This window comes from Cavia porcellus, unplaced genomic scaffold, assembly GCF_034190915.1.
Source record: "Cavia porcellus strain 051 isolate PalLab524CR breed Dunkin Hartley unplaced genomic scaffold, mCavPor4.1 scaffold_6, whole genome shotgun sequence".
NCBI classification, from domain to species: Eukaryota; Metazoa; Chordata; class Mammalia; order Rodentia; family Caviidae; genus Cavia; species Cavia porcellus.
Window position 1 is genome coordinate 102,588,826 of NW_026947489.1, and position 15,184 is coordinate 102,604,009.

Consider the following 15,184-nt stretch of genomic DNA (forward strand, 5'->3'; position numbering starts at 1 on the left):
ACCTTGCCACCCACCCACAATGGACTGAATTAACCGTGAACCAAAATCTCTGAAGCCATGAGCCAAAATAACTTTTATCCCTTTAAGTGAATTTTCTCAGGTATTTTGTCACAGCAAATGAGACACAATGAACATGCAAAGGAATGAAACACAGCTAGATAGTAAAGGATTTTCAGCAAAATGAAATCAAAAGATTTGGGATAGGGGCTGGGGATTTAGCTCAGCGGCATAAGCACCTGCCTTGCAAGCAGGCAGTCATGAGTTCGATCCCTGGTACCGATAAAAATGAAAAAGACAAAAAAAAAATTAAAAAAAAAAAAAGATTTGGGATAGTAAGAAAAACCATCTGTGCAGATAATGGGGAACATTTTTCAGAGTAAGTCTGATTCTTCATCTTAAAGGCTGAAACCATGCATATTCCAGAGAAGGCTCCTTTTTCACTCATTGCAAACAAAGTGTTTAGACACTCCAGTACATCATGCTGTCTTGATTCTTCCAGAAGCAGAACCTGAGGCAGGTCTTAGGGCCAACTCACTTATCTGGTGGGTGACCCCAGGAAACAGTAGTGAGTCCATGGAGCCATGAGGTGGCAAAAAGAAAGCTGATACCATGAGCATCCATGGCTCTGTGCTCCTGGGCACCACCTCCACCAGATGATTTGCTGAGCCTGTCTCAGCCTCCTCCCAGCCAAGGCCTAAGGAAGCTAGATGCCTTTGTTTCCTGGGTGGGTTAGACAACAGACAGGGTCTCACAGTGCTGGACACTGGGAGTCTAGAGTCAAGACAGCAGACCTGTTGGGCAGAATCTGCTCCTTGTCCCCTCCTACCACCTGTGTGTACGCTGCCATCTACACTGTTCTGTGGTGTGTTGAAAACATCACCCCAATCTAAGCCTTCATCTTTACAGTGTCCTCTCTCTGTGTATATCTGTATCCTACTCTCCTGTATGTGGAACACCACCACTGCCTTATAACCTTGTCTTGAAAAATTAGATCTACAATTATTTCCAAGTAGATAACATTCTGTGGCATTAGAATTAGAAGTTCTATGCACGGAATTTTAGAGGATGCCATTTAATCCATGCATAAGGGGTTCACCCCCCAACTTCTATCCCTAACTGATGGAGGATTAGTCCTGTAGATGAGGATGCCATGTACTTCCTGTTTGCTCTTCCTCTTCTACAACATGTTTTTATTAAACATCTAGAAGGAAATTTCTCTGAGGACTGTGTCTTAGTCAGTTGGGGCCTCTGTATTTGTTTCTCCCAGTTCTGGAGGCCAAAAGTCTAAGATCAGGGTGTGAGCATGGGTGAGATCTGGTGAGGGCCATCTTCCAGGTTATACATTATCCGCTTCTTGAATCCTCACATGGTGGGTGGAAAAAGGACCTTCTCTTTGGAGTCCCTCTTGTAACAGCCTTAATCCCATTTATGAGGGCCTCCACTGCTTGAAGGTGTCCCCTCCAAAATTCAGATGTAGCTAATGTTAAAGTACAAGAACCAGGCCTTTCAGAGGTGATGAGGCCGTGAGAGTTGCTCCCATATGATTGGGTCAAGGCCCTTAGTAAAGAGAAGTCACACAGTACTCAGCCAGCCTGCCCTTCCATGTCCTTCCAGGAGAAGACAGTAGCAAGCAGTCTCCAGATACTGGGACCTTGATCTTGGCCTCCTCAGACTCTACAACTACAAGGACACACATCTCTGTTCTTTAGAAATTACCCAGTGCGTGCTATCTGTTGCAGCAGCACAAACAAGACTGAGATCTAATTATCTCCCTCTGGTCCACCCTCTGTTGCCATCACAGAGAAGGTTAGGGTGGTAGCACATGCATTAAGGGGGATACAAACACATGGTAATTTGCTTACTGTCTTGTTGGAAACTGTAGCCACAGCAGCTAGATCGGTACCTGGTACGTTGTGAGATCTCAGTGCTTGTAAATCAATGAATGAATGAAAGAATGAGTGCCGTGCTTCCTTCTTCACTCCCATAAGGAAAGGCAAAGCGCTGGCCTGGGTTTGCACAGTGAGGCTGGACAAAGTGTTGGCAAAATGCCTGTGCAGCTACCTTCCAAAACACAAAGCCCTCTCAAGCACCAACCCCTAATCCTTTAGTTTCCTTTATACAGGAGATCAGAGTGTCCCATTAAGTGTGTAAATCAGATTAAGAGCACAGGTGCCACCTCTCCTGCTTAGCTTGATTCTGCTCCCCTGGGCAGTGGAGCCACTGCTTCACCGCGGAATCAGTGCAGGGCTTGACAATGGGGGGAAGGGCCTATTTGATCAGCCCTAGATTGCATTCAGCTGGCTCCAGGGGTACACTTACTGGGGGACGTGGAGCGAGGCCTGTGCCCTCCTAAGATGCAAGGTGTCTCATCAGCACTGCTTCTGGGAGCGCCGCCTTACAGAAGTCTCTCAGTGTCAGCAGAGCATAGATTGGTGGACAGCAGGAGAGGCCTGGAGGAGCTACAGGAGCAGGAGGACGCGGCCCCATACAGGGTGCAAATTGTGTTTCTTTGTCAACATTGGCTGTCACAACTCCTAGTGGCTCCCAGTGTCACCTGGCACAGACACAAAGAGCAGACTCCCTGCCTCCTCCCTGCTCATCACACTGAAACAGCCAGGCTAGAACTCCCTGCTTTCCACAATTATGCTCCTGACCTGCCCTTCTGTGACACTTTATTAAACATTATTTGTATAAAAAGTCATTAAAGACAGCTTACATGGGGGAAAAAAGGAACAAGACAAGCAGTCTCTTAAATCACATCTTGAAAATGAAACCTTTAGCATAAGGAAACAAAAATGTTTATTGAATGCTTGTGATTAGTCATTATATTTCTCTTTGTGCTTCCTCTCAGCCTTACCAAGAAGGTAACTATGACCAGTTATGTGCTTGTGATATAAGAAAAAAGAGACAAGGTCTTCCCATGTTTTGGAGCTAATTCCAAGAGGTATTTTAAATATAAAAGATGCTTAACAGGATGGAAATATATATATATATATATACACACACACACATATATATGTGTGTGTATATATGCTTTCTGCAAATGCAGAAATCCTTTCAAGACAGATCTTCTTAACTTTGGCAATTTGCACAGGTTGAAGGAAAACATGAAAACCTAATTAGGCAAAGATACTTTGCAAAGACTGAGCCAGCATCTCGCTCTGTCTCTGTCTCTGTCTCTGTCTCTGTCTCTCTGTGTCTCTGCCTCTCTGTGTCTCTGTCTCTCTGTGTCTCTGTCTGTCTGTCTGTCTCGCTCTCTCTCTGTCTGTCTCTCTTTCTCTCTAGCTAAGACTGAGCTGACTCCAGCTAAGAGACTGGTTGGGGCTAAGAGAATTCCTCTTCTAATTGATAGCACATTTAGCTGACTAGGAGCAGACTTTCCCATTTGCTGGCCCACCAAAACCTTTATTCCAGGTCACTGTTAATAGGGTGACCAGAGGCACAAAGAGTAGTGACTTTACAAGAAGCTAAACCTTTGTATCTTGCTGCAAAGTTGGCTCTTCTGTGTACAACTTAGTTTGTTGTACATCAGTCTTATTTTAACCCCAGCACCATACCAGAACCACAGACACTGTTGTATAAAACAGTATCTATGTCACCCCAGAAGTCAGGGACTTGGAATGACAGCCATTGGTTGCCACAGAAGCCTGCAGTAAGGACTGGGATCTCTGGGCAGCTTGTCAACTAGTCCCTGTTCCACATGTGTTGTGGTATCAGCAGGGCTCTTCCAGGTATCTGTTAGTGGTCTACATCACTGGCAATTCTTGGACCTCACATCTTCAGGGACGCTGGCTCATGCTTCCCTGGTTAGGGCAGCCAGAGAGTGAAGATGAAAGCTGCCAAGGATCCCAAGGCCTGAAGCTTGCACAGCATCCCTCCTGCTGCATCCTGTGTGACAAGATCCAGCCAGACTTGATGTGCGAAGTGACCACCCAAGGATGACAATTCAGGGAAAACCACTTTTTGTTACTGATACTTTAGAAATAATGGCCACCTCCCTCACGGGCAACAATTTCACATGGAGTTTGAGGAGGGAGAGAGGAAGTCAGGTGTGGGCTCCTGGGGTAGGGAGGGAAGGGCTATTTGTCGGAGCATTTGGCACTAGCTTACTCCCCGCTCCAAGCTCTGTGAACTTGCCACTCCACTGTCACCAGCAAGAACCCAACTACCAGGCTTTTCCCACTCTATTTAGAATTTCAAGGTGAATACAAGAGGGATGAATCTTTGAAGCGATGAAGCGGTCAGTGCCTTAGGAAGCTTCCTGATATGATGCTTGAAGATTTGGGTACACAGTGCATGTTGAATTGTGTGAATTTCCAGCCCAGATTCTTTTGAGACTGTGGCCAGTGGAGATCACAAGGTCATTTTCATACACGCCGATATGAGACACATGGCATGTCCAGAAGTCAGCTGAGTTTTCTCCAAGCTGTATTAAGAACACCTAGTCTTTACATAGCACAAAGGTCACATTGTATAAAAGGATGATATAATGACAACCAAGGCCATATGTTCTCACTTTGCAGAACTGGAAATCTGATAGGATTAGATAACGAAGATGTTGACTAACAGAATCAGGGGACAAGAACATTGTGACATTCAGAAAAGTGGTGTGAATTTTTGCAGATTGAGCTAAATAGGAATGAAAGTTAGATCTTACATTTTGGTTCACAGAGTGCACATGTACACGTTGTACACGTGTGTGCCCACATACTTGTACATCTCTGAACACACGGAAAGGAGGTCTGACTTAGTAGCACCATGTAAAAATAACTTCAATATGATTCTAGCAAGCTTAATTTGAGTCAAAAGAAGGCAGACTTGATGGAACCTTAAACTATATTGATAAGAGCATAGATTCTAGGTTAAGGAAGTTTCCTGCTATTCTGTGTAACACAGTTTACATCAAGTGTATTAAGTCAACTGCTGGGTACATAACTAAAAAAAAAGCATTCAAGAAAAACTAACTTTCAGTTGATAAAAGTTAAGTTGATAAAAGAATTTGCAATCATGAGGTATAAAGGAATACAAGAAGTAACTAAAGATGCTTGACCTAGAGATACCCTTGACAAGGGCTTACAGAGAGTCCTCAACTCTAAAGGGTGATTCTGTAGAAGAGAGAATTGATATGTTCTCTGTGACCCTAAAATAAGTCCACCTGAATTGGTGAATGGAAGCCAGGGGTCCTGGCATTTAAGATCAGAAGAAGTAAGAATATATAGTCATTGAAGTGACCCAATTAATAACAGACTTGAACCAAGCATGATGGCATATGCTTGTAGTCCCAATATTTTCGGAGGCTGAAGCAGGAGAGTTGTGAGCTCAATACTAATCTGGGAAGGGCAAGTTAATGACTTAAAGAGACCCCATCTTACGTAGATCAGTGCAAAGGCCCTGGATTTGATCCCAAGTAGCACACACATACACACACACACATACACACACACACACACACACGCATGCACATGCACACACACAATAGATTTCAGCACATTTCTTATGATCTTCTGGGGTTGATGACTGAGTTGTTGATTGATTCAAAACTACCTTTAAAATTCTATCCAATCAACCATGAGGTATCCTAGGCCCTCCTCCAAGCTGTCATGATGAACAAGGCCACTGTACTGTCAAGGGATCAATGCTGCCGCTGAGGGCTGTGACAGTTGAGATAAAGCCAAGGCATGATGGTCTGAGTCCAGGCTCAATGACTGCAGGCGGCAGCCCGATAGCACCTGCTTCTGCTATCCACCTAGGGAGAGGGCTGGGCTCTCTAGCCTCTCTATGGGCTCAGTTCATGTAAAACGCCCCCTCTGCCCCTGCCCCTCTGTATGCTGAGTCTGTGTCTTCTCCCTGACAGAGGAGCTGAAGGAGAAGCTGACGAAGTATGTGGATAAAGTGAACAGCCAGAAGCCGGGCTTCATCAAAGTCGTGCGCCACAGCAAGCAGGAAGGCCTCATCCGCTCCAGAGTCAGCGGCTGGCGGGCAGCCACTGCCCCTGTGGTGGCACTCTTTGATGCCCATGTGGAGTTCAATGTGGGCTGGTAAGTGTCTGGGGAGAGTGGTAAGAGGAGTCCCATTGCGGTCCAGGAGCTTTGACTTGAGGGCATAAAGCTTGTTAGAAGAGAATTCTAGGGAGGGGTGAAATGTGCGAATGAGGAACCCAAACAACAGGGCCAGAGGGTTGAAGGCTAACAGGTCAACACGTGGCACCTAAGGGTACGTGACATCAGGCACATGGTCTTCTAGAGTTTGAGACCAGGAAGAGGTGTACACACTAATGCCAAAGCAGAGACTTTCTGCAAGCTAAGGTCAGAGCTCTAACACCTGGGATGGCAGAGCTGGGGCAGATGTGATGCTTATGTCTCCCCCTGTGAGGATGTGACTTGATCTTGCCTAGGCTCGTGAAAATGCCAGGCCAGAGGTACCGTATGGTCTCGGATTCCCCCTGCCAGAGAAACCAGTCTCAGCAATCTTTCTTCCTCTCTGGTCAGGGCTGCTAGGGCTGAGCGGAGTAAGGGAACTGACAAAGGCCTCTGTGACTGGAAGTAATAAGGCCTGTGACGATAATGTTTCTGCAGGCCCAGGATATAGTGACTTTGCCTGGTCATGAGAGACACAGGTGCCAGGGATGACTACGCAGCTGGGCAACAACCTCCCTCCCTTTTTCCCTTGTGCCTCAGGGCCGTGGGCTCTGCTCCCCACCTGGCTCCATGGTGCTGGCCTCTACTTCTGAGTGAGGAGGGCACTTTGGCAGGAGGAGTTGCAGGGCAGCAGAGTCCACACACTGCCAGAGCTGGATTCCAGCATCACAGGCCCGTATTCAGGCAGCAACACAGCCATTTTTTTTATAGCTGAAGTCCCTGCTTGCCATTTGTGACTATTTAAAAGGCATTTTCACTGGATTTATGGCCAGAGTAGAAGAGGGACACTTATTATTTCAAGCTGATTTGAATAAACAATTATGCAGCAAATGTATTATTAATGGAAAGCTTCTCATTCCTGTCTGCAAACACATTTCTTGCGTGGTGCTCAAAGGGGCCTCCTGGCTCCCTGGAAGTACCTCATCTCCTTAGATATTTGGAATTGCACACTGGCTCCCTGCTCCGTCTGCCCCTATAGGTTGAAGCACTGAATTTTAGCAAAATCAAATCCTGGATTGGAAGCTTCCTCTGGAGCCTCAAATCTCTTCCTTCATTTTTTCCATCTTTTTTATGTGTTGGCTTTTGTGTGTAAGGAGAAAGAGAGAGAAAATAGGCTTGACCAGGGCCCCTTAGCCCAGTTCTGGACATGCTGAAGAAGCAGCCAGGCTCCCTGTCAACCTAGGAGTCCTTAAGGTTGGGAGGTAGTGCACCTCTCATTGGCAGTGGGCCAGGTGCTCCTTTCTCCTTCTGTTGGAAATGGACCTTCATGAGGTACTAATCTGGCTGTCATCCACCTTAAAAAGCAGTCAACCCCTCTCTCCTTCTCTTCTGCACAGGGCTGAACCCGTACTCACCCGCATAAAAGAGAACCGGAAGCGGATCATCTCACCATCCTTTGATAACATTAAATATGACAACTTTGAGATAGAAGAGTACCCGCTGGCCGCCCAGGGCTTTGACTGGGAGCTGTGGTGCCGTTACTTAAATCCCCCCAAGGCGTGGTGGAAGCTGGAAAACTCCACTGCCCCAATCAGGTACAGTGTCCTTGCCTGTGAGTCTCTCAGGCTTGGCCTCCACACAAGGCTCCCCTCCCTGCTCAAAACTTGTTCTCCAAACTCCAGGATGGCAGGAAGGAATTCAGTGTGGTCTTCAGTCACTGCTTTAGCTCCAATCACACTTTTTAGAGGAGCCAACATGGCACCCGAAGCCACTCACAGCCTCATTTAGAGACATCACCCAGGGATGCCTGCTGGGCGTCAGCTGTAAGATTTGGTTCCCAGCCCCAAAAGCCTGAATTCTAGTGACGACATACAAAGTAATTAGAGTGGGAACATTATCTTACCCTGAAAGTGGGGTGGATGGCAAGCAGGGAAGTGGGAAATTCTTCACACCTTAGCATTTGTGCTTGTTTGTGGTAGGAGATGGCTAGGTTGGGAATAGACACCAATATGTGAAATTCATGGTCATGGAACAGGTTCAAAGGGACTGAAAGGAGGAGTGTAAGCCAGCAGCACCAAGTAATGAGGCAGAGAGATGGAGAGGCCAGACCAGACCCGCAAGACTTGTGTTCCTTGATGCTGCTTGAATTTTATCCTATAGGATTCAAACAAAAGTGGCATCACACTGCATTTCAAAAATCTCAAGTCCTCCTGCTTTTTCTGCTGTCTTCCTGGACCCCTCAGTTACACCCTATGCAGCCTCTGCTTTTATAGGCCAGGACTCCTGCATAGCTGTCCCCACCAGCCTTGTTTCTATCTGTGTTGATGACAGGTGGGTGCCTGTGCTCCTTGACTGTTAAACACACAGACAGCACCAGAAGATGCCCTAGGAGGCAGTTCCTGGAATGAAAGAGGAGATTAAAAGCTGATGTTGCTTTGTATTGCACAAGAGAGAAAGATTATGAAAAATGTAATTGAAAGTAGGTGATTATTACCTAAGATCACATTTTTCCTTGCCACAAGTAAAAAAATATTCATGTTTAAACCAGAATGTAAGGGAACCTGCTTAACTTTACAGTGATTACCTCTGCTACTTGCCTAAATCTGTCTTTGTTTGCATAACAAAATACCCATGGCTATATAATTTATTTAAAAAGAACAATGTTTATTTAGCTCGGAGGATTAGAAGGTAAAAGTCTAACATCAGGTTACCTCCCTGGTCAGCTTCTGACAGAAGCCTTCTGAATACATTATTCAGGCAGATGGCATCTCATGGCAGGAGCAGGAGAGGAAAGAGCCACATGCACAAAGAGTCAAGTATTTGAAGGCCTTGTTTTATGGCCACCTGCTCTCTTACAAACTAATCTGATCCTGCCAGACTTGCATTAATCCCTTCTGGGCGTAGTGTCCCTTGACCTAATCACTCTCTACTAGGCCTCTAAAAACTAAACTCTACTGCCTCTAAAACTCTACTACGTTTAAATATTGTTACACTGAGAACCAAGCTTTTGGTTCATGAATCTCTAGGTGACACAACCCAGACAGTATCCAAACCATGGCAGTTATGTAGTCTGTGAGGTCTGTGCCACACTTTTGTGATATTAAACATTTCCTGGGAGCCTCCTACAAATAAGGGTCTTTGACGCACTTACTCTCATTGAGTCTTTTGTATAACCTAGTGACAACTCATGTGTCATCTGTTTTGTAAGATGAGGAGAGCAGGACTGAGAAAAGACAGGATACACTCAGGACGGCCAGACTCAGGCCGGTCATCGTCCTTCAAGGTGGCCACTTTTGAGCTCAGAACTGGTGTGGCCCATTTCTGCCCGTCAATCAACTAAATTCAAGGGAAATATTAGAGGGAAACATGCCACCTGCAATGGATGTTCTTCCAGAAGACTGTACTGATATTACCTCTTTCTGTTCTGCTCATCTCTAGATGCATCAAGTTGGTTTTATTCAGCAATCTTCATTCCATGATCTTGCTAGAGGATGTCACCTCCAACTCAAATTTCCCATTGCTCAATTGTTATCAGAAACTTTATTGAGAAAAATTTCACTTATGAAAAAGTTTTGAAAGAGCATTCTTGGTTTTGTTCCTAAATAAACAGCCCTGCAGAATCTGTGATTGATACAAATGTATCTGGAATTTCCTTGTTCTGTTTTCTTTGGTGCTGTAGTGTTTTGCCTACATGTGGTTTAAGCTGTAGAAAAAGCCCAGTGATATCCTCTTCTGGATTCTAAAGGAATGTCTTTGAGGTGATTGTTCACTAGGTCCCCAGAAAACCTTGCTAACCTCAAGGATATTTTCACCTAAGAACTGTACATTTCAGTTCTGAGACTGTGTGTATTCATTTTCACATTGGCCACCAAGAAGCTCAGAGCTACATTTGTGAGTCTACTTCAAAAGCCATGAGAGAGTACCTCATTTTCCACATGCCTTCTACCTGGCACCCAATTTGATGTAATTTTTAGATCTTTCCAGACATAATTCATGTTTTTCAATGTGTTTCACATTTTCTCCTGAGATACTTCTAAATCCTTTCAGGAATAATAGAGGGCATAAATCAGTAATACTTTTAGGCTGATCAATCCACTTAATGTCCTAACCGGTCAATAAATAATGGACCTCCTGGGGTGGCCTGTACCCCAGGTTCTGTTCCTTCCCTAGCTGGGTGGAGCAAGACCCCTTGCCACATGCTCTGGGGACACAGTTCTGGAGTGCCCTGTCATGTCCAGCACTTCGGAGTGCAGAGGAGAAGCTGAGAACCCACTCTGATGGACCATTTTGTACTTAGAAAAGGGATCATCTGGGCTTACTCAATAAGCATCTTTTATAATGTTCTTTTGATACCAGTTATTTCCCCGAGGCTTTCTATAGCTTTACCTTATGTAATTGAGTACACGTGAGGCTATAGCTGAATCTGTCTTTTGTGGACTTAGGTGCTCAAAAAGGCAGGGGATCTCTTCTCAGAGACACACAGCCAGAAGTGGGATTATTCCCCTTGTGCTCATCTCAAAGGCCTGAGCCCAGGGTCCTTCAATAGAGCTGGCTCTCAGCTTGCTTTAGGAACATGAGTTGACCACACTTCTGTAATATGTGAGGGTGAAGTGATTTAGAATAAAGTGGGGTGACTTGAAAGCAATAGAGGCAGTGACCCCAGGGTGCCAGTGTGTTGAGCAACTTCCTGCATCAGCATTCTCCTGGAAAATAGCGTGCAAAATAGCCCTTTCTCTACAGTGATGAGTTTCCAATTTCAAAGACAGGTGCATTTGCATGTGATTGACAGTTTCTCATCATTAAAGATTCTTCATTTCTCCTTTTCTTACCTCCCCTCCCCCAAATCCTTCAGGCATAGATTGATGAAATGCCAGGTAAGGGCTAGAAAGAATAGCAGTGTGCAGTAGAACAATTCAAAGTCATTTGCTGTTGTCAGAGAAGCAGCCCCATGAGCTCCTGCTGATTTTGCTGGGTGTCTCCAGAAGTACACAGCTCTAAAGGAAAAAAGCTGTTGATGCCAAACCTGGGTGTCTACCTAAGCACTTTGGTCTGTGGGACACATCCCCTGTCGCCCTGGTGTCCTCCAGATAGCAAAGAGCGGTTTCTCAGCAGGAATACTGCTTTTTTTCTGGGAGCAACTTCCTCCCACACCTGTACTGATTCCTTAGCACCCCAGTTCCCATAGCAATTGTTTACACATATCTATTCACACCACTGTCCTGCACACTTGTCATACTTTGTGAATACTCCTCTACCTACAGATAAATCTACAGATCATTGTCCATGCAATCCAAAGCTCTTTACCACCTGCTCCCAGCTACTCTAAGCAGACACAAGTTGGTATGAAGCCCCAGTTGAGGATGGTTGGCTAGTTGGCATGGATGCCCAGGCAGAAACAGCCAGGCTGTACAGCTTAGAGGTCAAGGGCAAGGTAGCACAAGATACAGAGAAGCAGTCTAGTCAGCAGGATGAGTACTTCCCTGGGTTAAGGCACACACAAACTCTGCTGGAAATGAGGCTGGCCCTGGGAATTAGGAGCTATCTGCCATCTGCCCTAATAACTGGGTAAGAACAGACCAGGGCACTAAGAGGAGACTCAGATGGACTTTGGCAGCAAAGTGAAGGGTAGCATGTCCTCCTGCTAGGAAGCTCTTACTCTCCAAAGGGCTCCCAGGAAATTCATGGTCCATCTCCCCCTTCCCTGCAGGAGTCCTGCCCTCATTGGCTGCTTCATCGTGGACCGCCAGTACTTCCAAGAGATCGGCCTGCTAGACGAAGGCATGGAGGTCTATGGAGGCGAGAATGTTGAGCTTGGGATCAGGGTGAGTAGGGTTCCTCACAGACAGGGCAATCTTAACTCCCACAGGAGTGAAGCACTCTTTGAGGTGAAAAAAGAGGACTTAAAGTCAAGGATCACAGTCTGATTCTGAATCCTTGACCCAGGTCCACTTGTGTGACTGGGACCGGGTCAGGGGACTCAGGGTGGAGCTTCGTGAACCTTGAGGAGGAAGAGGACTTCAGAACCTGCTTACCGGTGGTGGGGAAGAGGAGACTTGAGCTGCCAACTCAAGGGAACAGCATCTTTATCAAAAGTGATATAAGCTCATCAAGGTGGCGAAAGGTGTTTGTCAGCTGAGACAGCATCAAGGGGTGGCAGACAGCAGTGCTCCCTAGAGTCACTTCCCCTCACTTGAATACTCTCCCTCTCTCTCACAGTGGCTCACAGAATTTTTGCAAAGACAGTGTCAAGAGAGAGCTACTGGGAAATAAACTCTAGTGGTGTTGACAGCAAAATGCACCAGGCTCACTTCATACTGGTTTCTGACCACGCTTAGTGCCAGCCAGAGCCCCAGGCCTGTTACTTCCTCACACCTTTTTCTGAGGTCACCACATATCCCCAGGCTCACGGCTGTGTGTGAGAGGCACTCTTTTGTTTCCCACCAAGTCCTAGGCTTTGTGTCCCTCATTGCTACGCTTGAAGAAATAAACCCTGAACACACACCTCCTCTCCTTTCAAGCAACCATTAGGTGCCCTAGTGTTGGGCAGGAATGTGATGATGAATGCAACGAAGGGTCTTTTCCCTACCCTGGGAGTGTCCTTGGTAAGCCCAATGTTTGAACTGTGGCATGGCCCTGTGGTAGCTCCCACTGTCTTCCCCATGCAGATTATTAACAGCCTGGCAACCCACACACTATAGGCTGGCCAATCCTTGAAGAAGACCTCCTGCTGTCCATGGCTCTCATTTGCAATTTTCTCCTCCTACTAGCCTGCTTATCATCAAAAGCAGACCTCCTCCACCACATCACTGGCTCCAACTAATGATCCCACTTTTGCCCTTCTGGCCTGAGTGAGCCTCTCACAACAGCTATGGGGCCTGACAGGTACTGTGTAGGGCCTGGTGTGTCCCCAGGCTTAATACTAGGGCTTTGAGAATGGGCAGCAGGAATGATCTGTCTGAAGCTTAGAAAAACACTTCCCAACACCTGTACTCACTAGAACTTCAAGAAATTGCTTTGGAGGCAGGGAAAATGCATGGGCTCATCAGGGGCTAATATATTCATGGAGGGCAGTGCCTGCGTAATCACTCTCAGTTTTCCAGCTCTCTCTCTCCACCCATCATTGATTCACTGCTGGAGTGCTCACTGTCTCATTTTAACACTGCTCCTGGATAAATGCTTGCCCCTCAAATGCAATATGTTTCGCTAGGAGCTGCTGTCAGGAATTGGCTGAGTGGGCAGCACCACCTCTGGTCACTTGTGTCCTCTGGGTAAAACTATCCAGGAATGGAGAAAAGAATTAGATTTGTGGAGTCTGCTTCCAATGTGTATGTGAGTCAGTCACAGAATGGTAGTGATTTCTAGCTTTTCCTTCCTTAAATTATAAAGCTATGCTGAAATGTGGGACTGGGTGAGGCTCTCCAATATGTGTTAAAATATCTTAGAGTGGCTTCATGTTCAGAGTTTAAGATATTGCATAAAATAACATCTGCCTTTTTCCTTTGCATCTCTTTCCTACTGCTTGCTGGAGATGAAGTGTCCCTAGAGTTCAAGGAAACTTGACTTTTAAAGCAGGGCCCAGCCCCATTAGCTGACAGAACTGAGCACACACTAGAGGGGGACTGGTTAACCTGACTTCAGTTCCCCCTTGAAGGGCTGCATCTCCCAAACAGGTGCCCTGGTTTGAATGGTTTTTAGTTTATTATTAGTGCTTTTCTTCCATGTATCATGAACCAGTATCTTAGTGCCTCGGTTTTCTGATGTATAAAATGATTATCCTTCCATACAGAACCACTTATTCAAAGTCCTTCTCTGTTTTAGAACATGGAGACAGAGTCATTTGCACTCTTATTTGAAAGAGTTTTCAGCGTGATAGAGAAGCAAAAGTACAAAAAGAACAGGTTTATTGAGATGAGGACGTAGAAAGGAGCACATAACCCATGGCGGCTGCACTGTCTCCTTCCACAGGAATACGGGGGTATGGGACATATGTAACCTCTGACCAGGGGTGGTGCTGAGGGTGGGCATTGATGATGCGCGAGGAGCTGATTGGATTTTCTTTGTGCACAAACAGGAAGGGGAGTTGCAATTAAAGCTGAGGAAGAAGCAGGAAGTGGTAGGGGTTCCTGCTTTGGCTTTCTGCCACGTTAGACCACCACCATAACTACACAGTAATTTATACTAGAGCAGGAACCTTGCATTATTGAGAGCCCATTCTGTGCTGGGATTTGTGCTGGACATTTTACTTATATTATTTGCTAGGATTATTTCCCAAAGATGAAAAATATTTCCAAAAGATGAGAAGTATAAAATAAAAAGCGGCCTTTATTCTGAGAACACGGAGAGAGATGACCGGCACCCCCACCACTGGCGTCCGGCGATCTCTCCGGCAGACACGTGGTGTGGGGGCATGTAAATAGCCTCGGTTTGGGGTGGAACCTAAGGCGGGCATTAGGGATGTACAGGTAGCCCATTGGTCCTAAATTTGGCGCCGTATGTAAATTTCCAGAGGCGGGAAGATGGCGTCACAGGTAACTTCCTAGGGGCAGGGGAGATAGGGGCTTCCTGCTTCCGGTTGAGGCTTTCCTGGCTACAGTGTCCTGTCTGGGCCAAAACCCTTTCATTATTCATCCACAAAACAGAATAACGATGGATATTATTATAATACTTCCCTTCAATTTCAGTTGAGAAAACTGAAAACATATGTTCTCAAGGTCATTCAATCCCAATGTTTATGAGTCAGTAAACATACCATACTTATTGCTCTAGGTCCTTTGAGCATCCCCCAAAAAGTGTTACAAAGTCCATGAAGTTTTTCTTTCTATTTCATTAGCAGTCATGTCTGTTGGGTCATGATTTAAAGCCTTACTCTTACTTCACACTCAATTCTAATAGAACTTTCCTCCACTAATTTATAAGTTCCTGAGGAAATGAGAAAAAGAAAGAACATCTGTGGCAGAGTGAAATAAGTGGGAAATAAGAAGTGACATTGAAAAGAACACATAAAGATTATGTACTTCATGACTGTAAAAGTACTAAAATACATATTAAAAGGTATTCAAGAACTTCCAAGGAAATAAAAAATTGTCAGAAACAGGTTATCAGCTGAA

The 15,184-nt window shown here is 45.6% G+C and overlaps 1 protein-coding gene across 2 annotated transcripts in view; it reads left to right on the forward strand.

The window, feature by feature from the left end:
• Galnt18 (polypeptide N-acetylgalactosaminyltransferase 18) overlaps positions 1-15,184 on the forward strand; it is a 332,475-nt gene that overhangs the window by 232,153 nt on the left and 85,138 nt on the right. For both annotated transcript variants that reach the window (XM_063251907.1, XM_003465699.5), the window contains exons 4-6: positions 5,855-6,038; positions 7,475-7,672; positions 11,785-11,899. In XM_063251907.1, coding sequence (XP_063107977.1) covers positions 5,855-6,038; positions 7,475-7,672; positions 11,785-11,899 — 497 coding nt within the window. The remainder of the gene's footprint in view (positions 1-5,854; positions 6,039-7,474; positions 7,673-11,784; positions 11,900-15,184) is intronic.